The sequence below is a fragment of the Leuciscus leuciscus genome (assembly GCF_965113295.1).
Source record: "Leuciscus leuciscus genome assembly, chromosome: 12".
In the NCBI taxonomy this organism is placed as follows: domain Eukaryota; kingdom Metazoa; phylum Chordata; class Actinopteri; order Cypriniformes; family Leuciscidae; genus Leuciscus; species Leuciscus leuciscus.
The window spans coordinates 6,242,705-6,269,836 of NC_138736.1; the positions used below are offsets into that span (position 1 = coordinate 6,242,705).

General features: G+C 39.1%; 1 protein-coding gene and 1 long non-coding RNA gene across 13 annotated transcripts in view; one reads left to right on the plus strand and one right to left on the minus strand.

Moving 5' to 3' along the window:
* Nucleotides 1-26,851, minus strand: part of zmym4.2 (zinc finger MYM-type containing 4, tandem duplicate 2) — a 50,610-nt gene extending 23,759 nt beyond the window's left edge. Inside the window, exons 1-4 of one of the 12 annotated variants that reach the window (XM_082187032.1) lie at nt 3,564-3,932; nt 2,583-2,682; nt 525-767; nt 346-427 (exon numbers count right to left, since the gene is read on the minus strand). In XM_082187032.1, coding sequence (XP_082043158.1) covers nt 346-427; nt 525-767; nt 2,583-2,682; nt 3,564-3,607 — 469 coding nt within the window. In that variant the 5' untranslated portion in view covers nt 3,608-3,932. The other 11 variants (XM_082187027.1, XM_082187028.1, XM_082187021.1 and 8 more) reach the window with 11 other exon arrangements.
* LOC309511799 lies at nt 9,615-11,855 on the plus strand. Its single transcript, XR_014210764.1, has 2 exons — nt 9,615-9,755; nt 10,939-11,855. It is a non-coding gene; the product is annotated as an uncharacterized lncRNA (long non-coding RNA).
* Nucleotides 26,852-27,132: the final 281 nt, after the last annotated feature.

Genomic DNA, 27,132 nt, shown 5'->3' on the forward strand with positions numbered 1-27,132 from the left:
TCAAAGCAACATGGAGTCACAGTGTGCAGCGCTGCACAAGTGCGCATTTAAAAGTTCACATTATAATGTGAATATATCATATTGGAGAGAGTTTTGGAATGGCTTCAGATGACTTTGTGAAATTATAATCAGACGCTCTCAGACCCAAGTCACCCAAACTGACGTGAAAAAAGCGTGAGGCGCCGAAAAAGGCGCTGTTTGCATCCCTGTATAAAGCCCAGCTGTGAAACTGTAGAATGTGAGGGGCTAGACTTCGCTCCTAAAAATGGGAAATTACTACATTAAAATAATTAACACTAATCGCCCACCCCTAACACACAGGAACAAAAATAAGATCCTTCTTGCCTTCTGAAGTAGCAGCAGAATCCATGCTGTCGTTTTCATCAAGACTTTCTTTTATTTGGAGTCCTATCTCTGCAGGATCATTCTGAGAGAAAACAGTCAGTGGAGCAATATTACAATTATGAAGTAAAACCTGCTCACTAACACTTTCAACTTGTGAGACAAAATATGTGAGGACTTACCACTTGGTAGTACCATGTGGGGGGAAGAGCATAGTAGGTCTCAAAAACAGACGGAGATGTAGACTGATTTGTAACAGTTAAAATGAGTTTTGACTGACTTTGGCCACGTCGTACAGGGCAGGTTCTGTGGTTCTTTTGCCTTCCTGAAGTTGACTGAAAATCATCAGCGATATGCACCTTCTCATCTTCCTCTATATCTTCACAGTCATCTGCTGACAGGGTGTCTGGATCACTCACAATCTCCTAAAACGGCAGCAAACAGATGTTGTTATATGAATAGTTCAACCAAATATGAAAATGCTGTCATTATTTACACAGTTTCAAAACCTGCATGTTTTTATGATCACCTCTGAACACAACAGGAAATGATTATTTTCTGTACAATGGCAGTGTATGTTGACCATAGAGTCTCAAACTCCAAAACTAAAATGGAGAAAGTACAAAAGTAGTCCATATGACTTGTGCAGCGTTTTCCAAATCTTCTGAAGCCGAAGTATAACATTGTGTGAGAAAAAGAGGAAATTTAAGAATTATGACATTGGTTTTATTATTTTATTATTGAAGACAGAACAAGTAGCTAACATAGGATTGCATAAAATAGTACAATACAAAATCAGTGTTTCCCACCATAGACTGTAAAAAAAGATGGACGACGCCCCTTCGCTCTCTTCCATTGGTGAGAACCATAGACTGTAAAAAATATGGACAAAGCGTCTTTGACGTCACCCATAGACTTTCTGAAGAACGGTTTTGAGGCCGTTTATGGGGGGTATGGGCGGTGCCATATTTCAATACAAATGTTCAGAAAGGATAACTTACAGGTATGATGTGTTGTGTCAGATCATGGCCGAGACGTCAAATTTCAGGAATTCCACTCGGCGCAGCCTATGCTCGTTGTCAGCTGTCAATCAAGCTGTCAATCGCGCCCTTATTTGTCATACATTTTATAATTAAATACGATCTAAACTAACGAGTTAGAAAAAAAATTCACCCCCCTCACAGTTGTCAGGCACTCGGAACCTATCGAAAAATACAATAAAAGTCCATGGGACCAACCTGTAAAAACATGAATTTATGCTGTGAAAACGGACATTTTAACATGGGGGTGTATGGACATTTTAACATGGGGGTGTATGGACATTTGCTCCCTTTTGGGACCTTCCCCTAGCGGATTTTCGATGTATTGCAGTTTTTCGCACTTCCGGGTAGGCTTCATTTTTCAGATTAGAATGCTGCCGCTTGGTGAGAACTGAAGTTTGTTCAAGTTTGTTTTTAGTTTTTTCAATAACCATGCATAAACATTATTCTCTCAAAAATACAAACATGTACATGCATGTTGCTCACATATTATGGTAGCCCTGTTTGTGCTAAATAGAGTGTAATTATACCTTTGCCATTAATATGTTATAAGCAACTGAAAAAAGCACAAATGTCAGGGAATGTCAGAACATCTCAAGGACCCCAAAAACCCATCAGACCTCAGAGGATTAAAGGAGAACTCCGGGCAATTTTTAAGTTAATCTTGATCGTTAAACCTTTGTGAGTACTGTCTATAGAGAGAAAAAAAAAACGAACCGGATCGGTGCACGGAGCTACTACAGCTAATGTCCAGAGCTCCCACTCAGCTATAACGGCAGTTATAGGGGCATAAACATAAGGGTGTCTTTGTGCCTGTTAACAGACACAAAATGCAATCAAAATGTCTGTCCAACATGAACAGGGCCCTTACATGACAACAAGATGCGTTTAGCAACTTAGCCATCGTTTAAATTCACCTAAATAGTGTTTTAGACGGCTAGCTGTAGTCTCGCGCTGAAGTCCCGTGGGAACTAAGTTGTAGCCGGAAAAAGGTAAATAGCAGTGTGCAGGTGGGAGGAGCATCGTGTGTGTGAAGAGTGTTTTCTCATAGAAATTAGCACAACACAAATATAATTGAAGACATAAAAGCTAGTGAAATAATTAAAGTTGTGCAAATAAGACTACAAAAACATGTATTACTGCACATCTCTCCTCAAGCCGTGTGTGCACAAATGGAAGGATAAATAAAGTAAACATTACCTCCACAGTGGTTGCATGCATCTTCCTACTCGGAATGGCATTTTTCTTCAACCGGCCCCGCTGTGCTGTGTCTGTGTAGTCATGTTTTTCAAAGTGTTCGCTGCAAATGCGGTAATCTTTAGCGCGTAGTACTGTTATGGGAGTGTGCACATCAAGTTGAAGTACAACTAGCCACAACTGCAGAATATCGAGGTCATGGAAAGGAATACGATGAAAATGTAAATTCTTGTATTTTCGCATTCTGTTGCCACAATTCGGAACGGCACAAACGCGAACCATTTCTTCTTCACTTGTGAGCAACTCCGATCATCACTCTTCACACACACGACGCTCCTCCCACCTGCACACTGCTATTTACCTTTTCCGGCTACAACTGAGTTCCCACGGGACTTCAGCGCGAGACTACAGCTAGCCGTCTAAAACACTATGGTGAATTTAAACAATAGCTAAGTTGCTAAACGCATCTTGATGTCATGTAAGGGCCCTGTTCATGTTGGGCAGACATTTTAATTGCATTTTGTGTCTGTTAACAGGCACAAAGACACCCTTTATGTTTATGCCCCTATAACTGCCGTTATAGCTGAGTGGGAGCTCTGGACATTAGCTGTAGTAGCTCCGTGTTGCAAGCACCGATCCGGTTCGTTTTTTTTTATGGTTTTTTTTTTTATAGACAGTACTCACAAAGGTCTAACGATCAAGATTAACTTAAAAATTGCCCGGAGTTTTCCTTTAATTCAGCCAGCGCACATACCTGTATTTACTTCCTGTTTTCGGTCGAAGTCCACAGTAGTCGATTGTCGATTTTTGTCAGACTCAATTGCCAAAACAAAAACATTGAGGACGCATTTGTCTATCATAGAGTTACAACATTTAGATGCGTTTTATTTTTCACCAACACCGCGAAACATTTCTTCACAGGAAATGAAAAAAAGCTGAGAGTAATATCTCAGCCGTATTAAGTACAAATCATAAAGCCTTTACCTCCAATTTGTCTGCCGCTGTTTTTTTAGCTTTTGGAATAGCATTTGCCTTCAGATGCCGGGACTTGACGCTCTTTTCGGTGAAGTCGTCCTCATCAAAATGTTCGCTGCAAACACGGTAATCTCTTTCACGTAATGTTTGCAAGGGAGTTTGCACATCAAGCTGAAGTGCAACCAACCACAACTTTAGAATCTCCCGGTTGCGGAGGGGCAGACGGTGAAAGCTCAAGCACAAATATCTCTTCATTCGATTACTGCAATTTGGAAAGGCACAAACTCGAACCATTTTCTCATATTCCTCCTAATCGAACTACAAAATCCATCCATCAGATCTGATATTCTCAGAACACCACACAGCACTGTCATCGGCTGACAGTCTGAGTCTCCACTGTTGCTTAGATCACGCGCGTGAACTCGACAATCGACTACTGTGGACATCGACCGGAAGTAAATACAGGTATGTGCGCTGGCTGAATTAACATCAAATCAGGCAGACAATTCCCTTTAAAGGAACACTCCACCGTTTTTTCATATTAAACTATGTTATTCCCTTAACTAAGACGAGTTGATACATAGCTCTCTCGTCTCAGTGCGTGCGCTCTGGCGCGCGGCGACACTTTGATAGCACTTAGCTTAGCTCAGATCATTCATTAGGGACCAAACAGAGATGAAGTTAGAAGCAACCAAACACCTCCACGTTTTCCCCATTTAAATAGGGATTCCCTATTCTATTTCCGTCAATAGAACCAACGTGACTTTTACTTCTACCTGTGCTACTAGCAAACTGCAAGAGATCCTTTGCAATGGCGGACTTTGTAGACGAAGACGACTGGTTTGTAGCAGAGCCATATCTGTTTGAACCCGAGTAACGTTACACAGAGGAGGAACTAGCTCTTATGGACCGTGAGAGGGAAGATAGATATGAACCAGAACAGACCGGAGCCGGCGAAAGAAGACGGGCAAACAGCAATTGGTGGTGCAAGTGTGACGGTTGCGAACAGATGCCGACTGAAATTAAGAGACATCAAACAGTCACTCCTTGTTGCCTGTCTCAGAAGCGCACTGATTTCGCAGCTAAGTTAACGTTACTCGTGTTAACCGGGTTGAACTCCACACAAGTTGGATTAGCTAAGGTTACTGCCACTTCCAGGACAACCAAATACCATGCAAAAGGACACTTACAGTGTTGGGTGATGATCCACTTCGTTGTGTTCGTGATTTGAGTATTGTCGGTGTGGCCGCATTATTTAGGCGTAACGTTAATCCTGTGTAGGTAACGTTATAGTCCTCCTGTGTGAAATGCTCGGAGCAAACACGCCACTTCTTCAGAATCTCCACCGGTGTTGTTGTATCCATGTTCAAAGCAGCTAACCAAGGTTTCCGCCGATTGTGGTCAGTTGGAATTCTGTGAAACATGACGGCACTATATACCTTCGGCTTGTTCTCACAACCCTTTACGATGCACGTTAAAACCATGATTGTTCACAAACTATCTTCCTACAACCTGATACCTCGTCAACTCTGCTCAAACTACTACTACTGGTGCAGGTCACGTTGATTCTATTGACGGAAATGAGAGGGAGAGGGAGAGAGGGTTTTTCAGGAGTGATGATATTACTGCGCCGAGACGAAGTGCTCCAAAGTGCTATTCCGCCATACATTATAGTTATCCTTTTTACCCGTTTTATTTTGTGTCACCATACTTGGTCGTGTAACTGTATTTAAATAGGGAAAACGTGGAGATGTTTGGTCGCTTCTAACGTCATCTCTGTTTGGTCTCTAATGAATGAACTGGGCTAAGCTACAGTAGCAGTTTTAGTGCTATCAAAGTGTCGCCGCGCGCCAGAGCGATTGAGTGCACGCACTGAGACGAGAGAGGTATGCATCAACTCGTTTTAGTTAAGGGAATAACAGTTTAATATGAAAAAACGGTGGAGTGTTCCTTTAAATATCCAAGAAAAGATCACAAGTATTTAGAATGCAAAAAAAAAAAAAAAAAGGAAGATGACCAATGAGTCAATATGAAAATAAGAAACAAATCATCAGATTTTGGAATAGCGAAAAATAAACAAAATAAATGTAAATTAATAGATTGTCATAATTCATTGTTAAAGGGACAGTTCACCCCTGACAAATCTGTCATCTTTTTTCGTAACCTCTCTTGCCTTGTTCGATCAATAACAGCAGGATAATGAGCCTTTTCTCTCTCTCTCACACACACACACACCTCGGTTTGTTGCCCAGGCACAGCGGTTGAATTCAGATATCGTCGAGTTGGTCCTGTGAGGTCGTCCGGTGAAAAATGGACACTGCAAACCCTCAATGCGCGGACCGATTCAATGGGTGAGTTTATATCCCGTTTGAGAGCGAGCAGCCACAGCTTCAGTCTCTCTGGATCATGCAGCGGCAATGTGTGGAAAATCAAACTTTCCTCCTGTGACGATGCCGTTGGACGGAGTCTAATTGCTTTCTCTCGGTTGAAACATCCAGGAAAAGCGCACACGCGTACCATTGCGGGAAAAAATAAATCTAATTGCGATCTACAGGGACGCACTGCTACGCGCAACGTAAAGGAGCCATGTTTGAAGAGAAGCGGAACGAGACTTGAAAGCTATTGCATGGCACTAGACATCCGTCTATTCCTCTCATAGAGCTGCCTTTAGGAGGCGCACGAGTCACGTGGGCTATTGTTATGGGACTTTCTGGAGCTTGACAGCTGCTGTCATCATCCACTTGTCGTATGGAAAAGGTGGAGCAGCCTGAAACTCTTGTGGTTGTTTACAAAGCAACATATGGTGCATTTCCGCCACCTACTGGATTGGTGCCGCAGTGGTTAACCCTGAAGATGATCGACTTAAAGGGATAGTTCACTTTGAAATTAATTTTCGGTATGTTTTAGCATACCTCAAGGGCATCCAAGATGTAGGTGTCTTTGTTTCCGCAGTAGTTTTAATTTTGATATTTTTAGGTCAAACCGTTCTTGTCTGTCAGTCATATAATGCAGGTCTATGGTCACCACCTCAAAGAGCATGCACAGAGAGGTCCAAATTAAACATGATTTAATGACTCGTAAATGTAAGTACACATTGATGGCCTAAGACACGAAACGAGCAGTATTTATATCGTTTTTACCTCTTGTAACCACAGCCACGTCCAAGTGATCTGAGGGCGCGGGCGCTTCGGTCTGCGCAAGCGCCGGTGTTACAATATATTCGGTTCCTGAAATATTTGGTTCCAATGGGTGGAGCTACCATGAATATTCACGAGACCATATCGTGGGCGGGGCGACCAACAGGCGAGTGGAACAGAAATTATTAGCGTGAGCGCCTCAGATCGCGTTTTGTCCTAAACTACTCCTAACTGTTCGTTTCTCATGATGAATGACTGAGATCAAGCTTTTTAAATGTGTATTATTGCATGTTTAAATATTTACAAATATACAGTATTCTTGTGTATTTATGCTGTCTCCCAAAGTTGTCTGTATAGTATTAAAATAGCTTTTAAATTATAGCTCAAGACAACATAAGAACTTGGGAGTTACATGCTGCATGCTTTGAATGTTGCTTTACACTTAACTGAAAATAATTTTGATACACAACTGTCATACTTTATCAAATGTTAAGCTTCAGTTGCTTTAACAGTTGTTTTCAGCAATGCTTTAAAACGTTGGTCAAATTAAGTGATAATTATTTCAATTGTATTGATGTATACAAAGCAAGGTCCAACTAAAGTAATGTTGTAGCTACTTAGTTTGTGCAATTTGTAGTCTTGATAGAAGTTTATTGTTTGCCTTTCCTGCTGTAGTAATATTTCCCTTTTCTGACCTCAGTAGTCACAGCCAAGGTTGGTGACAAAATGGTTACTATATTACATAATGGGTTAGGATTTGCTCCATGAATGTAGCTCTAAATTCAAACTGAGCTGTACGTATTTTCCCATAGGCTATATAGGACGTTGTGGTTGAAAATGAAAATTAGAGATGTTCCTTGAAGGCATGCTCTGTGCACTGAACAGCAATCGAAACAAGGAAGAGCCCACTTTTATGTTTTAGGCCATAAGGCACACAGGGCAAATAAAAACCTCACTGTATAATATAGTATAAGACCTCATCCAGAAGTAGTATGTTTTGAAGATACTATCAGAGAAATCACTTAGTGTTACTTAACTCACCTTTGATTGTAAAGTTCTGTGCCCTTCTAAGAACATTTTTTTTAAAATATTTACTATACAGGCCTATCTATATTCACAGCCAAAATGACAAATTCAACAAGTATGGGTATAGTTTATTTTTTTTATGAATTGTGGTTGAGACTCGTTATTCTTTTAAAACATCACCATAGCCAATTGGATGTTGAATGCTCCACAAACTGTAATGAACCAATTATTAATTGGCCATAGCTGTGTACAATAGTTAATTGCAGGTCAGAAAAGAAGTTTCTCGGGTGTGGTGGATCATGGACATATAATTAAAAAGTATTATCATTTAAAGAAGAGCATAGAAACCATGTTTATAAATTGAATTGAATGTTTATGTTTATAAATTACATTGAATTGGCTCTATCACTCTCTCTCCTCTCTCCACCTATAGCTAGTGTGTGGTGAGCGCACTGGCGCCGTTGTACTGTGGCTGCCGTCGCATCATCCAAGTGGATGCTGCACACTGGTGGTGGTTGAGGAAAGATCCCCTGATATGATTGTAAAAGCGCTTTGGGTGTACAGTAGTACATGTGAAAGCGCTATATAAATGCCCGATCCTATCCTATAATATAATATACATAAAATTATCTACCTATCCTAAATACTATCAATACTGTTTAAATTTGAAAAACAAAAACATCCGCCACAACATATTTCTGTGTTAAATCTATTGAGTTTTTTTTTTAAGTATTCATTCATTAACTCGAAATTACTTTTATAGTAAGATAAAGTGTCTCAAAATTAAATATTTTATTCATATTCATCTGTAAAAAATGAGAATGTTAGACATTAGAAAAACATGGGATCAAGGACAAAATTACTACAGCAAGACTAATAAAATATTTACTATAATATTATTTTTCAAATATAAATGTATAACTATACCTTTCCTTCATTTTTAGTACTTCACCAGTGTGTTTTTGTGTTTACTTGTTTACAAAAAAATTACATAAGAATGATAACATTAATAAACTGATAAGATGTAGGCCTAATTTTTATGATTAATGGTTATTTTCACTTAATTTGACCAACATTCTAAAGCATTGCTATAAAAAAAAAAAACAACTGTTAATGCATCTGAAGCTTAACATTTATGATAACGTATGATGGTTGTGATATTTTTTTTTTTATAAAGTATGATGGTATCAAAAAGATTTCCAGTTGAGTGTAAAGCAACATTCAAAGCATGCAACTCCATGTTCGTATGTTGTCTTGAGCTATCAGCCTATAATTTAAATTCTATTTAAAAAATATGCAGACAACTTTGGGAGACAGAATAAAAACACAATAATATAATTGTAAATATTTATTTAAACATGCAAAATTAAAAAGCTTAATCTCAGTCCTTCATGAGAAACGAACAGTTCTATAGCATAGAATGTCAACAACAACTAATCTGGGAGAAATTTGGAGAAATATGCCTTTATTGTAGGCCTAGGTCTTCCAACGCTTCCTACAGGATCAGGTCTGTAGCTACTAGTTCCGCTAAACACGGTACTGAGAAACACATGCTACATAAACGATTAATTATTTATAAAATATATAGTTTACGCTTAACTTCGTTCAACTTTATTACCTGTTTGAAATAAATAATCCATAAAACAAAACGCGATCTGAGGCGCTCACGCTAATCATTTCTGTTCCACTCGCCTGTAGTATTGGTCGCCCACGAGATGGTCTCGTGAATATTCATGGTAGCTCCACCCATTGGAACCAAATATTTCAGGAACCGAATATATTGTAACACCGGAAAGCGCCGGAAGTGATCTCTCGCGCGTGTACGTCACTCATTGTTTACACAGAGATTGTATTGCTCATTTCATGTAATGCCAGCTTTACAAATAGAAAGGACACATACAAAGACGTTGTTCACATACCTCCTTTGGATGCGAAAACCTCATAGGCACAGCTGATGATGTCAGTACTATGCGAGCCACTCCTTGGTTTGTAAAATCATCAGGGGAAAAATGATCGCTGCAGACCCTCCTCAACTTTAGTAAGTTTATGGGTGTGTTGATATCCAGCCGAAGAGCAATCAACCATAACTTCAAGAGAGAAGGCTCATAAATGGGGAATTCGTGAAAACTCACCACTCCCTCATGAGTTCGCGCGAGCATACGTAACTGTTTTCTTTTACGACGGTTTAAACATCCCGGATAAGCGCAAACTAGTACCATTTCTATTAGCCGTCTTACCTACAATCTCTAGCTGCGTCCGAAATCGCGTACTATGTGAGTAGGTAGTTACTACATTTAAATTAGAACGAGTACGTTCTGTAGAGTTTGAATACGGGTAGTATGAATGGAGTCCGGACGTACTACATGCGCCATGTTGGAAATGTCACGTGACATACGCGGTCATAACAGCGCGACAATTTAAAGAGCCCATTCCACTGACTGCACCACAACTATGTTTTTAGTTCTGCTTTCGGCTTTCATCGGCGTTTTTACGTCGTTCGAGCTCACAATCCAGAGGAGGCGTCGTTCAGCTACTCGCAGATCACGCCTTCGTCGGGAGCTTTTCCGGAATTTCTAAAAAAAACTTAAGAATCATAATTTTTTTACCAAATAAATAAATTTTACCTCAGAAAAACACACAAACCTGTGAACAATGACAGATGTTGATTTTTGGCAAGGAAATAGTAATTGATTTGCTTGTGCTATTACCATCGATGAATGAACCAAGAGATAACGTTACAAATGTATGTGTGTGTGTGTGTATCTCTATTGATTCATTCATTGATGGTAATAGCACAAGCAGTGTGCCTGTATGCGCGCGCGCGTGTGTGTGTATATATATATATATATATAAAACGTACAGCTTATAAAATTACCATCAATGAATGAATCAATAGAGATACATTTTTATTTAATTTTAATGGAAATAGCTCCTTTTCACTACCATTAGTGAAATAACTGAACATACAAGCTTGATAAAAATTATAATTCTAGGAGAAAATTTCAATTGGCACTTAGAGGCTTATACATCTGATGTCTTCATTATATGTATAATATATATAGTATATACAAATATACATATTCAAATACATCATGCATAAGAAATGGATCATATACATATAAATACAGACATATTATATTTATAAATAAGCCAACACAGGAAACAAGTATCTTGTTAATTCAAATTGTATTCTAAAATAAAACTATATACACCGTTTACAGATTGTGAGCCAGACCTACTGCCACCTGAATGCTGCTGTGCCAATTCTTCGGCTGTATTTTGAAGATGGAGCGGACCTCCGCCCCAACCTCCCGACTTTCACGGCAGTCCATCCAGTCCTTGATTGCTGCAGTGAAACCTGATTGGGACCATGGGTGGGAAAAGGACGTTGAGGTGCTGGGTTTTCCTTTACTGGCTGGCCCATGCAGCATCATACCGGGTTAGTGTCACTCGCCTTTGACATCCCGAAGTCTACTGTGCACGACATTGTGCACAGAATGAGCAAGGCAGTCATCGGCATTTTGAGGCAGCTCATCGCTTTCCCCAGTGCAGATGACCTGGAGGCGGTGGGAGCAGGTTTTGCTCAGCTGGCAGGGTCTCCAGCTTTCAGGGTAGTAGCTGGTGCAATAGATGGCTGTCACATCCGCATCAAACCACCAGCAAGTGACGTGCAGTGCTACTTCAACCGGAAGCCGTTTAATTCTGTACAGCTGCAGGCCATCACTGACCACCAGGGGAAGTTCCTCGACATTTTTGTTGGGTATTCTGGGTCGGTGCACGATGCCAGGGTGCTGAAGAACAGCCCTGTGTACACTGGCCGCCTGTTTCCACCTGCAGGAAAAAGCATCCTTGGAGATGGTGGATATCCTTGCCTGAGTGCGCCCATCTGCCTCATGACACCATACAGAGAGCCTGTACAAAATGCTGTACAGGCGCGCTACAACAGGAAGCATTCTCGTGCACGGAACATCGTCGAGAGGGCCTTCGGGATGCTGAAAACGCGCTGGCCATTTTTCCATTTTTCAAAAAATATGAATTACTCAATGCCACATATTAAGCACTTTACAACTGACAATCTAGCTACTGTAAATCCCTGGGCATTAAGTGTTTTGTAATAAAACTTGCAAAAACAGCATGACACATGACCATTTGATTCCTTTATTTTTTTTTTGCAATTATTTCTAATAGCTGAAGGAATCTTTCCTCTCTCTCTCTTTTGTCTCCCTTTCTCTCTCTCTCACTTCTCGGTCTCTTCTTTCATCTCTTTCTCTGGCCTCCTGTACTAGTCTCTTCTCATGCTCTCTTTCTTTTCTTTCCTCGTTTTCCTCCATCTCTCTCCATCGCCTCTCCTCCCTTTCAATGGCATCTCTTTCTCTTTCAGCTTCCCTCTCCTCCATCTCTCGGATCAGCTCCTCAAAATCTTTTCTTCTCCTCCCTACTCTTTCACGTTCTGACCTCACTGAGGATGGAGAGGTAACAGCAACATCCGGGCCAGATGAGGCAATAAGGGTGGGTGGTGTGATGGAGGGTCTGCCCCCTATTGCCTCACCCATGGCAGAATACCATTTCCAGGATGCTGCTGTAACCCCCCCATCCTCAGTGCTCACCCCAGTCTGTGGACATTTCAGATCCTACAAATATTTGAAAACAGAATATCAAGACAGTCAATTATATTGTAAAACATATGATTCGTTAAATGATTGCATTACAGGGCCAAACATGAGCATGATTCAATCATGACAGAATTCTCATTTTAGGGTGAACTACAATAATAATAAAAAAATCTGCAAAATCAACACAGAATTTAACATGTAATGAACCATGGTCAATCTATTAATGTTACATGGACAAGCTGAGGTACTGTTAACAGTAGCTTGCTATGTAACCAACAAATATTTCATAATATGAACACTGGTAAAGGAGAAATAAAATCGTTTTAATTTACTGTAGTTTTGTAACCATCTCATTAAACTGCTAAAACAACGAACGTCTTTGTTTAAAGAAAACAGTGTTAGCTAGCTGGTTTACATTAGCTCGGACTATTCCGTAATAATAATGATAAAACTATATTTTTTCTGAATTGGCTGGAAAAGGACACCCTCAATTTACATTGTTTAAACTTTTAACAAGTCAGTCGTTTACTTATATGATGTTAAACAAATACAATTTAACCACAAAGAAACAAAAATTGTTTTATAAAGTACTTACACTTGAATACAGCCGCGTCTCCGCTTTCCGCCATTTTCAAATATAACGACGACAACTCCTCTCCCGTGGCATCACGGGATAGTAAAGTGTCCATCGTATGCGCACTTCGGAATCTCGCCGGAAGTAGTAGGTCATCCGGGTACTTTTCGCCTACTGTTTTTCGAATTCTATGATTTCGGACATACTACTCTGCTCGCGTACTGTTTTTCGCATACTATATAGTAGGGAAGTATTCGATTTCGGACGCAGCCTCTGTTCTGTGTAAACAATGAGTGACGTACACGCGCGAGAAATCTTTTCCGGCGCTTGCGCAGACCGAAGCGCCCGCGCCCTCAGATCACTTGGACGTGGCTACAAGAGGTAAAAACGATATAAATACTGTTTGTTTTCTCACACAAACCACTCGTTTCGTGTCTTAGGTCATCAATGTGTACTTACATTTACGAGTCATTAAATCATGTTTAATTTGGACTTCTCTGTGCATGCTCTTTGAGGTGGTGACCATAGACCTGCATTATATGATTGACATAACGGTTTGACCTAAAAATATCAAAATTGAAACTACTGCGGAAACAAAGACACCTACATCTTGGATGCCCTTGAGGTATGCTAAAACATAACAAAAATTAATTTCAAAGTGAACTATCCCTTTAAACTGGGTTAGTTCACCCAAAAATTAAAATGATCCCATAATTGACTCAACCTCAAGCCATCCTAGATGTATGACTTTCTTCTTTTAGCTGATCACAGTAAGATATTAAATCATACCCTAGCTCTTCCCAGCTTTGTAATAGCATTTGAATAGTGCTTGAGTTTTCAAAGCTCCAAAAAGCGCATACATTTATCATAAAAGTAATCCATATGACTCCAGTGGGTTAATAAATGCCTTCTGAAGCAAAAGCGATGAGGTTTTGTAAGAAAAATATCCATATTTAAAACTTAAACTGTAATCACTGGCTTCTGGCAACGGTCGTGGGACTTAAGGGTCATGAAACCCCAAAACAAATTTTTTGAGATGCAAACAGATACAGGCACTGTGATGCACTTACATATAATCAAGTCTTCTTCAAATGAAATATAAAATAACCCAGATAGCAAAGGTACGTCTCTAAGATGTCTGCTAAAGATCGCTGAATCTGGAAAACATCTGTAGCGTATAAACATCTTAGAAAAAGCAGTTTTGCATACATTCAAGATCATTTTCTAAATGTCTATTTAACATCTGACAGGAAAAGTCTTGGAGACATTGCAGATGAGTAAACGCTCTAAAAAATACATCTCGAAGATGCAAACGCAGACATCAAAATATACAGCCAAACGTGACTGATCATGAACGCAATGAGACGAGGAATTATTCTGATACACAGTGGACAAAAAAACAAAACAATTCATACATTGACAAGAAAACTTAATGCATCAAAAATATTATGAAACAACATACATACATCTACTTGCTGTACAAACGACATGTGCACAGCCGACGCTTTCAGAAAACGACGCTTTCCTTGCTCGGAGGGGCGGAAATCACTGTCGAAAAAATTATTGCTGCACACTCTCTTAAAGGGATACTGTTGAGTTTTACCGTTTTCGAATCAATTCAGCCGATATCCGGGTCTGGCGGTACCACTTTTAGCATAGCTTAGCATAGATCATTGAATCGGACAAGACCATTAGCATCTCTCTAAAAAAAAAATGACCAAAGAGTTTCGCTATTTTTCCTATTTAAAACTTGACTCTTCTGTAGTTACATCGTGTACTAAGACCGACGGAAAATGTAAAGTTGCGATTTTCTAGGCTGATATGGCTAGGAACTATACTCTCATTCCTGCGTAATAATAAAGAAACTTTGCTGCCGTACCATGAGTCCAGCAGGCGTAATGATATGACGCAGCGCCTGAAAATAGGCTATAGGCTGCTGTACATCAAGCTCAACCTGATTGATAATTAAAAGAAAAAAAGGTTATTCCATGGAGGCAATACCTTTGAGATGCAAAAAAAATAAAAAATAAATAATCCAACACACCTTTCTTTCAACAGCATAGGTAATATGATATTACATACAATTCAATTTTAAGAAAAGGCTGCTTGCAAGGCTGATTCTGAAACCAGGGTCAGAGCACAGATTCAAGAGCTATTCCCCCCTTCTAAGTCAATGTAGCATATACTATAACATAACGGTGTAATAAACGTATTGGCTTGAAATGAATGGGGCTATCAAATGTGTGTAAATCAAATCTTTGCTCATAACAGAAGGAGGGGCAATATTATTAGTCTAAAAATGGAAAGTGGCGGAGTTAAACAGGGTAGGGGACTGTGAATTTACAGGATTAGAACCGCTTCCAGAAGTAGTCAGGCCAAGCGAGATTTCGGACGTCATCAATGACATGAATTTTCGACACACGCTCCAAAGCTTCGGCACATAACGGGACATCACTAGTATTTTGTACTATAGAAACTGTAGCTAAACAATACCGAAAATTCCACAAGTTTCCTTTAATTAAACTATACGTTACCTCACCAGAACTCTACAACAAAACTACTAACGTTATATACTGTACAAGACAAATGATCGAGCAAACCTAGCAGGGGAGAGCGGGGCACAAAGTAACGCTTTTTGACTTTCTCAGTTTGTGTAAATCTACTTATGGTTCAGAGTATTTTTTTTTTTTTTTACATTAATTTCCCACATGTCTAGTACAATTATGTGGTTTTGTTTTATTAATACAGTATATACTTTTTTCTTGATATACCCCGAAAGAATGGAAGTGAAATGTGACAACATGCCCCGTAGGTGGGGTACATTGTAACATGTGAGGGGCACATTGTAACATGACAGCTTAAAATGTTATCTGATCTACAAAAAAAAACAAAAAAAATTGTACAAGACAAACTAAAATATTTTCTAAATAAAATACAATTATTAACTTTTCATATAAAATAATGGCAATTTTTAATAATTAAATATAAACTCATTTTTGAGTTTTGACTACGAACACAGGAAAACACAGCTATAGAACATTTCAAAACAAATAAATAATTAGTCATTTCTGAACACTGACACTTTATTCACCTTTTTCTCATGTTTTCTCAATAGAATATAATAGCATATTTCCAATAGGGGCACATTGTAACGCAGTGTGACAACATGCCCCCGCCTGCACAACTGGGATTTAAACCCGGCTAGTGTCTTCTGCTAGTTAGCGAAGCATTAAAGAACTTTCTCAACTGTTAAATAACATATTGGAGATTAAAATAATATCAGATTTGTCTAATTTTAAATAAACAAAAAATAGAGATGAAAAATGTACTTAAAGTAAGAAATTTACTTTTGCTATGGTTTAATAAATGTCTATGGATATCTTCCAAAAAATTTTTTTTTTTTTTTTTTTATTTTGGCGCAATTTTTTTCTCTATATAGTGTTGATATGGCAACTAGTAAATACACCAAGTTTCGTCATGCTAGCATGTGTGGAAGTATTTAAAAGAAGTGTGTTACAACAACTAGCCCCGTGTTACGTTGTGCCCCGCGCTCCCCCACTCATTGATTGCATTTCACAGGAAGATAAAGACAACGGCAATGCTTTTTCAATCGAGTGGTTCAAGCTAACAAAAAAATAAAATTGTTAAACTTACAGCAATGGGTGATGATACACTTGGACCTGTCTGTCCTCTGAAGATGGTTGGTATGGCCGTATTCTTTAGACGCCGTACCGTACTGTCCTTGTTTTCTTTATAGTCATCTGGTCCAAAATGCTCTGAGCAAACACGCCATTTCTTGATCGATTCTACCGATGTTTTGAGATCAATGTTCAGAGCAGCCAACCATTGCTTGTTTAGTTTCTTCTTGTTTACTGGTATTCTGTGAAACATGACGCCGGTAGAGTATCCCCTCGACTTACTATCACAGCCCTTTACTACGCACAGAACCATGGCTAATCGCACAGGAAAATCCACTAACTTTACCTAGTTTGCCGGCTGAAACTACACAAACTTAGTCCCGGTGTTACAATATATTCGGTTCCTGAAAGATTTGGTTCCAATGGGTGGAGCTACCATGAATATTCACGAGACCATATCGTGGGCGACCAATACTACAGGCGAGTGGAACAGAAATGATTAGCGTGAGCGCCTCAGATCGCGTTTTGTTTTATGGATTATTGATTTCAAACAGGTAATAAAGTTGAACGAAGTTAAGCGTAAACTATATATTTTATAAATAATTCATCGTTTATGTAGCATGTGTTTCTCAGTACTGTGTTTAGTGGAACTAGTAGCTACAGACCTGATCCTGTAGGAGGCGTTGGAAGACCTAGGCCTATAATAAAGGCATATTTCTCCAAATTTCTCCCAGATTAGTTGTTGTCATTCTATGCTATAGAACTGTTCGTTTCTCATGAATGACTGAGATTAAGCTTTTTTAATTTTGCATGTTTAAATAAATATTTACAATTATATGATTGTGTTTTTATTCTGTCTCCCAAAGTTGTCTGCATATTTTTAAAATAGCCTTTACATTATAGGCTGATAGCTCAAGACAACATACGAACTTGGAGTTGCATGTTTTGAATGTTGCTTCACACTCAACTGGAAATCTTTTTGATACCGTCATACTTTTTTTTTTATATCATAACCGTCATATGTTATCAAAGGTTATCATAAATGTTAAGCTTCAGATGCATTAACAGTTGTTGTTTTTTTTCTAGCAATGCTTTAGAACTTTGGTAAAATTAAGTGAAAATAATGACTAACCATTAATCATAAAAATTAGGCCTACATCTTATCAGTTTATTAATGTTATCATTCTTATGTAATTTTTTGTAAACAAGTAAACACAAAAACACACTGGTGAAGTAGGCATGGGTCTACTAAAAATGAAGGAAAGGTATAGTTATAAATTCATATTCATACAAAAATAATATTATAGTAAATATTTTATTGGTCTTGCTGTAGTAATTTTGTCCTTGATCCCATGTTTTTCTATTGTCTAACATTCTCATTTTTACAGATGATGAATATGAATAAAATATTTAAAGACACTAATTTCGAGTTAATGAATGAATGCTTTAAAAAACTCAAATTTTACACAGGAATATGTTGAGTCAGATGTTTTTGTTTTTCAAATTTAAACAGTCTAGATATAATTTAGGATAGGTAGATAATTTTAATGTATATTATATCATAAACATGGTTTCTATACTCTTCTTTAAATGATAATACTTTTTAATTATATGTCCATGACCCACCACACCCGAGAAACTTCTTTTCTGACCTGCAATTAACTATTGTACACAGCTCTGGCCAATTAATAATTGGTTCATTACATATAGTTTGTGGAGCATTCAACATCCAATTGGCTATGGTGATGTTTTAAAAGGATAACGAGTCTCAACCACAATTCATAAAAATAAACCTACCCATACTTGTTGAATTTGTCATTTTGGCTGTCAATATGTAAGGGTTAATGCCCGACGAGGTGTCCATTGTCAGGTATTAATGGACGACGGCGAGGCGTGAACTGTCCGACGCGCAGCGGAGGTCCATTAGTACCTGACAATGGACGAGACCTCGAAGGGCATTAACCCGCTTTTTTAACACACTTGCCAAATAACACATTTTTAAAACATTAGTTTATATTTTAATTAGTTTTACAATCGAAATCTAAAGTTTTTACAAACAATAACTTGGTTTCGGAGATATGTATAGTCCGCTCAGCGCGTAGAACTCTTCAGTTTTGTTTTGATACAATACTTTGACTGCCTGTTGCTATGGTTACTCACAGCTGATGTAACCAGCGCATTTATTTATTTATTTATTAATTTCGAACGGTAAACAGTCAGTTTCACCAGAACTCCTTTACTAGGTGTCCTCTATCACTTTTTAATGGACACCCTGCAGCCAATCAGAATCGAGTATTCACCCAGACCATGGTATAAAGATATATATAGGCCTAGTAAATATTTTTTTTAAATATGTCCTTCTTAGAAGAGCACAGAACTTCACAATCAAAGGTGAGTTAAGTAACACTAAGTGATTTCTCTGAAAGTATCTTCATGATCAAAACATACTACTTTTACTATATTATACTGTGAGGTTTTTATTTGCCCTGTGTGCCTTATGGCCTAAAACATAAAAGTGGGCTCTTCCTTGTTTCGATTGCTGTTCAGTGCACAGAGCATGCCTTCAAGGAACATCTCTAATTTTCATTTTCAACCACAACGTCCTATATAGCCTATGGGAAAATACGTACAGCTCAGTTTGAATTTAGAGCTACATTCATGGAGCAAATCCAAACCCATTATGTGATATAGTAACCATGTTGTCACCAACCTTGGCTGTGACTACTGAGGTCAGAAAAGGGAAATATTACTACAGCAGGAAAGGCAAACAATAAACTTCTATCAAGACTACAAATTGCACAAACTAAGTAGCTACAACATTACTTTAGTTGGACCTTGCTTGTATACATCAATACAATTGAAATAATTATCACTTAATTTGACCAACGTTTTAAAGCATTGCTAGAGAAAACAACTGTTAAAGCAACTGAAGCTTAACATTTATGATAAAGTATGACAGTTGTGCATCAAAATAATTTTCAGTTGAGTGTAAAGCAACATTCAAAGCATGCAGCATGTAACTCCGAGTTCTTATGTTGTCTTGAGCTATAATTTAAAAGCTATTTTAATACTATACAGACAACTTTGGGAGACAGAATAAATACACAAGAATATATTTGTAAATATTTATTTAAACATGCAATAATACACATTTAAAAAGCTTAATCTCAGTCACGCGCCAGAGCGATTGAGTGCACGCACTGAGACGAGAGAGGTATGCATCAACTCGTCTTCGTTAAGGGAATAACATTGTTTAATATGAAAAAACGGTGGAGTGTTCCTTTAAACTGGGTTAGTTCACCCAAAAATGAAAATTATCCCATAATTTACTCACCCTCAAGCCATCCTAGATGTATGACTTTCTTCTTTCAGCTGATCACAGTAAGATATTAAATCATACCCTAGCTCTTCCCAGCTTTGTAATAGCATTTGAATAGTGCTTGAGTTTTCAAAGCTCCAAAAAGCGCATACATTTATCATAAAAGTAATCCATATGACTCCAGTGGGTTAATAAATGCTTTCTGAAGCAAAGCGATGAGGTTTTGTAAGAAAAATATCCATATTTAAAACCATATTTAAAACTTAATAAACTATAATCACTGGCTTCCGGCAACGGTCGTGGGACTTAAGGGTCATGAAACCCCAAAACAAATTTGAGATGCAAACAGATACAGGCACTGAAAACATCACTGAAAACATGATCCAGCACTGTCTGTGATGCACTTATATATAATCAAGTCTTCTTCAAATGAAATATAAAATAACCCAGATAGCAATGGTACGCTTAACTGTTAATCTGTAGCGTATAAACATCTTAGAAAAAGCTTTAGGAAAAAGTTTTGCGTAAATTCAAGATCATTTTCTAAATGTCTATTTAACATCTGACAGGAAAAGTCTTGGAGACATTGCAGATTAGTAAACGCTCTAAAAAATACATCTTGAAGATGCAAATGCAGACATCAAAATATACAGACAAATATTATGAAACATACATACATCTGCTTGCTGTAAAAACGTTAGGGGCACAGTCGACGCTTTCAGAAAACGACGCTTTCCTTGCTCAGAGGGGCGGAAATCACTGTCGAAAAAATGATCCCAGCACACTCTCTTAAAGTCCCCGTGAACCGGAAGTTGCAAACGATTTTTCTCCAGTGTTGTGACGTATTTCCCAGTGAAACGGAATATTGAACAGAGGGCAGAGTTTTACTTTACTGCTCATAGCAGACTGATGGTTTGAGGGGAGTGGTTAAGCGTTTTTCAACCCAAGCCGTCAAGCCTATGTCATCAGAGAGGCCGGAAGTAACTTTTCAGACTTTGATTAAAGATTACCACGGCAAACTATTTTTTTCTTTGTCTTAACTTGCACGGATTAATTGTTCACCACAAGACTAGTAATATGCGCTAACAAAGTAAATAGGGTCAATTTTGATTTCACGGGGACTTTAACTATGAGAGAATGCGCGGGTGTGTTGACATCCAGCAGCAGCGCGAGACACCACAGCTTCAGTCGCTCAGGATTGTGCACAGGTAATCTGTGGAAAGTCACGTTTTTTCCTAGCGGAAAAAATCTTTTAGGTTTCAAAAGATTTAAACAGCCAGGATACGCACACGAAAGGACCATTTTTAAACAATAAACTGATACAAATACAGATAAATGTGTGTAATTCAACACACCCGTGCTGCGTTCCAGTCCACTTTTAGACATGCACTTGCGAACTTCCCTAAGCACTTCCCCTTGGGGGAATCCCTGCCGCCATTTTGAAGTGCGTTCCACTTCATGAAGTGGACGAGGGAAGTTTATATGGACAGACCCTCGTTCCCTCGATTTTGACCGAGGGAGCGAGTCTGCTTCAAATGTGACATCACCACATATCTCATCTAATCACCACCACAACAGACAACTCTATGATATATTAATAATATATATTTTTAATTTAAAACAACCCAAACACACCTATAAACATTTGGATGCTGCATTAAACAAATTCTTAAAGGGAAAACAAATGTAAATAATAAATCAACTCTACAGCTGATTCCAAGTGATCAAGGGCTTAGGACGTTCCAATTCAGCCCATTGCAGTTTCCGCCAGTAGTGGGCACGCAATGACGTACATCCGAGTGAACGAGACAGAGGGAAGTTTGCGAGTGAAGGGCATGACAATTTTGGACTGGAACGCAGCCCTGAATTTTTGAACGGTCGTCTTCTTCTGTTATTTAAATGGCGGTTGGCAAACCAACTTTAAAGTGCATTTTCCGCCAACTACTGGTTTGGAGTATGAAGCACAGCGTGGTTAAAGACACTTCCCCAACAAATATTTTTTGGAATAATTCCTCATAAATTCTATCATTTGTCCCTTCTCCTAATATTTCCTTAAGTGAATAATTGCTTACACCCCTTTCCTTTAGTGACTGAACTAATTTAAGTCGTTCTCTATTGTATGCTGTGCATTCTAGTAGAATGCACAGCATACAATAATAATATGTGATTTACTGTTTGTGGGTATCCACATTTATCACAATTGCCAGTTTCATGTTTCCCTATTTTTACAAACTTTGATTTAGTGTTGCATGCTCAATATGTAATCTTGTTTTACAATATGTAATAAACATATAAACAGTCTCGACTAATCGAGTCACGAACGCCGTGCTACGTTAGATTTCACAAACGTAATTCCTATCGACCAGCTCACTTAGCACGGCGTTCGTGACTCGATTAGTCGAGACTGTTTTCCAAGATGGCTCCTGCCTGTAAACGCGTAATGTACTGTCTTTATAAAGTATCTTCTTATTAAACTGTCTGTACACTTACAAAGTTCTCAATGCTTCGGTTTGCATGTAGGGACCCTCATTATGCTACTGTGTTAGTGTGAGGCTATTTTGAGCCTTGTTAGTGGTATTGACTAGCGATTTACTTTCACTTACTCTGTGCCCCATATACTAGCGTTATAAGCTAATCTGTTTTTAGAGATAAAACTCTTTAAATTCGATTTTCATGAAAACGCATCCCAGGGAACGATTGACTCGGTAACCATGTGTTAATTACCCCTAGGTTCATTTTTCACTGGAATTGTCCTTTCATTTCTGTTTTACTCATCTGTACTCTGATGTTGATCTAAGGATCCTTTGCTAGTTTATCAGCTTCTTCATTCCCCTTTACCCGACATGAGCTGGAACCTACACAATACTGAAGGACAATTCCAGCGCAAAATGAACCTAGGGAACCTCACATCCCAGAGAACGGTCGACTCGGTACCCATGTGTTATTAAAGGGTTAGTTCACCCCAAAATGAAAATTCTGTCAGTAATTACTCACCCTCATGTTGTTCCAACCCCGTAAGACCTTCATTCATCTTCGGAACACAAATTAAGATATTTTTTATTAAATCTGAGAGCTGTCTCACTCCTCCATAGGCTTCTAAGACATTATAACTTGCTGGCCCAGAAAATGCATTAAAGACATTTTTAATATAGTCCAAGTGACTACAGTGGCTCAATCTTAAGTTTATAAAGCGACGAGAATACTTAATTTGTGTTCCGAAGATGAACGAAGGTCTTACGGGGTTGGAACAACATGAGGGTGAGTAATTACTGACAGAATTTTCATTTTTGGGTGAACTAACCCTTTAACCCCTAGGTTCATTTTGCGCCGGAATTGTCCTTGCTCAATTTATGAGAACACAAAATCCAGGGGGAGGAGTTGGATCCAGATCCAACTCCTCCCACCTTACATATACCTAAACCTACCCATCTCCACCCCTGATCCCTAAACCTACCCATCTCCACCCCCTAGATGTGGATCCAACCCCGCCCCCTGGATCTTGTGGACTGCATTGAGGTGCTACTGCAATTTCTCCAATGCTACAAAAACTACACAAATCTACAGTAGTGAGGACGTTTTGAATATACAAAACGTTTGCCATTTAAAATTTTACTTGTGACTGCATAAAAACAAACGGTGTTTCATAATGCGCCCTCCCCCAACCTACCTGTACACGAACACGTTATCAGCCAAATACTAAAAACATTTCATTGTACAGTTTTATTTTGGATGTAATTTACAGTTTAATCCAAAGCATAGCATTACAAAACTTTTAACAACCGTTTTAATAAAACTAAGAAGTCAAGCAATTTGAGTAACACTATACGCGATCTCACTATACTGCTTACACACATACCTTTGTGTGTGGTAAACACAGGCTGGGCACAGCTTTTTTTTTTTTTTTTTGACGTATCTTTCCCGGACCCGGTCTGAAGTCGTCTGGTGAAAAATGCTCACTGCACAATGTCAGTAGACGGGCGAGTTGAAGAGGGAAATCAACATATCGCTGAACACATAGCAGCCATAGCTTTAGTCGCTCTGGATCGTTTACCGGGAAAGAGTAAAAGTGAATCCTTACATCTGTCGGCGTTGGTAATGCACTTTTACGTCGCCGTGGTTGTTTTTGGCGATTAGGACATCCGGGACATGCACACTTACGCACCATAAAAAAAAAATAATAATAAAAAAAAATTGCAATACCAAAATACAAACAATGTAGAATAGCTTGAATACAGCGTGCGTCTCCGTCAGACTGTAAACGAAGCTCGGGCGCACCAGATAACACGTCAGCAGCGTCACTGCGGAGTCGTGAACGCGGATTGACAACAGACCCGGAAGAGAATACAATGCTGAATAAAGTCGTAGTTTTTGTTATTTTTGGACCTAAATGTATTTTCGATGCTTCAAAAAATTCTAGCTAAACCCACTGATGTCACATGGACTACTTTGATGATGTCATTACCTTTCTGGACATGGACAGTATACCGTACATATACATTTTCAATGGAGCGACAGAAAGCTCTCGGACAAAATATCTTAAACTGTGTTCCGAAGATGAACGGACTTTACCCTTAATGACATAATTTTCATTTTTGGGTGAACTAACCCTTTAACTTACCTCTAATATGTCCGCGGCCAGTGGGCCCCCTCGTGGAATAGCGTTCCTTTTCAAGTGTACTCTAGTCGGTTTTTTTGAGTCCTTGGCTCTACTAGGAAGATGGAAGTCGTCTTCATCGAAATGTCTGCTACAGACACGGTAGCGCTTCTCCTTTAGCGTCTCGACTGGTGTAGTGATGTCAATTTTGAGAACGACAAGCCACTGTTGTAGAAGCTTCGGGTCATTGCAGCGAAACGGCAGACCATGGAAGGTCTCCGGATTGAACCATTTAGCTTTTATACCGCAGCCGGGATAGATGCATGTGTTTGGCATGTTGTCCTATCACGCTGCAGTAGTCCGAACTCAAGTAACTGTGTCTCACAACAATCCTCTGCTCAGTCACGTGTAAGTTAACTTACACGGTTGTTTCCGTCAACAAAGTTTCACGCGAGAGTATAAAAACGTTTCGCTGAATTTTGAAACTTTTATAAATGCTTGTATTTTCAGATCAACACTTAAAAAGCATTTCGAATATCATCCAGCTATCAATACATTTCTATGGAGTGTTACGTTAAATTCACTAGCTTTTCCCTTGCAGGACTTTTACGGGCTTTTCCCCAAATCACGGAAGTGACAATCAGGCAAGTGTTACTTAAAGGACAAGTTCGGTATTTTACACTTAAAGCCCTGTTTTCAGATCGTTTCTGATGAAATAGAACGGTTAAGATTGAAATCTAATGTTCATAGAACAAATGTGTACGGGTTAGGACTGTTGTGGAGTGCAGCTAACTAACTTAGCCAACGCGTTAGTTTTTGGAAGTCACACAGGGGTATTTGATAGAGAAAGCACAAAGTACATTAGCGCCACAATGTATATGCATGTACAAAGTATATGCTATTCTGGGCCAACACATCGGATCTGACTTCATATGACATAATAGAGTATGGCAATTCCTTATTGTCACGTCCATGGCTAATGCTAAAATGCCTTGGAACTTGCACGATGTGAATGATAGCCTACGTGAATCATTACGTTTTCATCATGAAAGTTCCACAGCCAAAACAACAGTAAACGCACAAAATCATGTAGCCAAATGATTAATGTAGGCTAGGGTTAGTGTTAGGCGTATGATGTTATGGACATAACAAATAAGTTCATTTTCCGCCTGTTACAAAATGTCAAGCTTACCCCAAGTTCTTCCAACTTTGTCGTCCCAGGACGTAATGTGGGAACCGCTGTATTTATCAGGCGATAGAGCTTTTTGGGCGGTTTCTTTCGACCTCCAGCGAAGTCCTCATTAGTAAAATGTAGACCGCAGACACGGTGATCAGCTTTCTGCAGAACCTCAACAGGTGTGCTCACATCAAACCCCAGAAATTTCAGCCACAACTTTAGCATTTCTGGATTGTTGAAAGGAAGTCTGTGACAACTTGTTATTTTGCTACGAATTTTCCCGCAATTCGGAACTGCACAAAATCGCCCCATTATTAGCGGTCTGTTTCAAATGCTTAGCGATCTTCTGCTTCTTCTGTGTATTTAATGAAATGCCAGTGGTTTGCTTGCTTGCAATTGGCAAAGGTGCATTATCGCCACCAACTGGGCTGGAGTGTCTATTATTCAAAGCTGCTACCACTACCACAGAAACCGAAAATTCTCGGGCCAGCAGCATGTGTCCAAATTTCAATCTTAACCGTTCTATTTCATCAGAAACGATCGGAAAACAGGGCTTTAAGTGTAAAATACCGAACTTGTCCTTTAAAGGAACACGCCACCGTTTTTTGAAATAGGGGTTGAAAAGACACAGATTCACTCACGTAAGAGTAATAAAAGACAACTTACATGTTCACTTTGTTCTTCCTTTGCTTTGAAAATGGATGGGACGGCCGTATCCTTCAGACGTAGTACAGTCTTTCTGGGCCCATATAGCATTTTTTCAACGTAGTCCTCCGGTGCAAAATGCTCTTCGCAAACACGATACTGGTTAATTTTGAAGAGAGGTGTTGAAGGACAGATCTCCAGAGCAGCTAGCCATTGATTTCTCAGTTCCATTGGTTTCGATGGAATTCTGTGAAACATTACATTCGTGTATGTCCTTTGCTTGTTCTCACAACCTTTTGCTATGCAGGTAATTACCATGTTTGCTGTAACTTCTCAAACTGAACACAATCCAAAAGCGAAGATACTCGGTGTGTCACGCTGGTATGTTGACGGAAGTTGGGGGGGGGGGTTCAGGTGTTGCGAAATCTCTGTGCCCAAGTAACAGTGCTTCTCCTGTGCTTCACCACCCCAATAGTCCCAAGCCAATATCTGCCTAGGAAATCGCCTAGTCTTAATCTGCATTGCTATTTGTACTCGTTGTGAATACGCAGGCCACAAGAAGTAATTCGTTTTGGTTTTTTTGGATCACTTTGAGTCACGACATGCTATCCGGCAACAAAGGATTCCATTCATTATGCTAAGCTAGCGGCGGCGCTGCCAGACTAAGGACAGTGCATGCACTGAGACAAAAAATGCGTTTGCCCACCTATCTAAATGTAGGGGAGACGGTGAATAACCCCTATTTCAAACGGTGGCGTGTTCCTTTAAATAAACTCCTGATGTCCTTACAAACTTTCCAATGCCTCGTTTTATGAATACAGAACCTATTTGTACTACTGTAGAAGTTTAGTACCA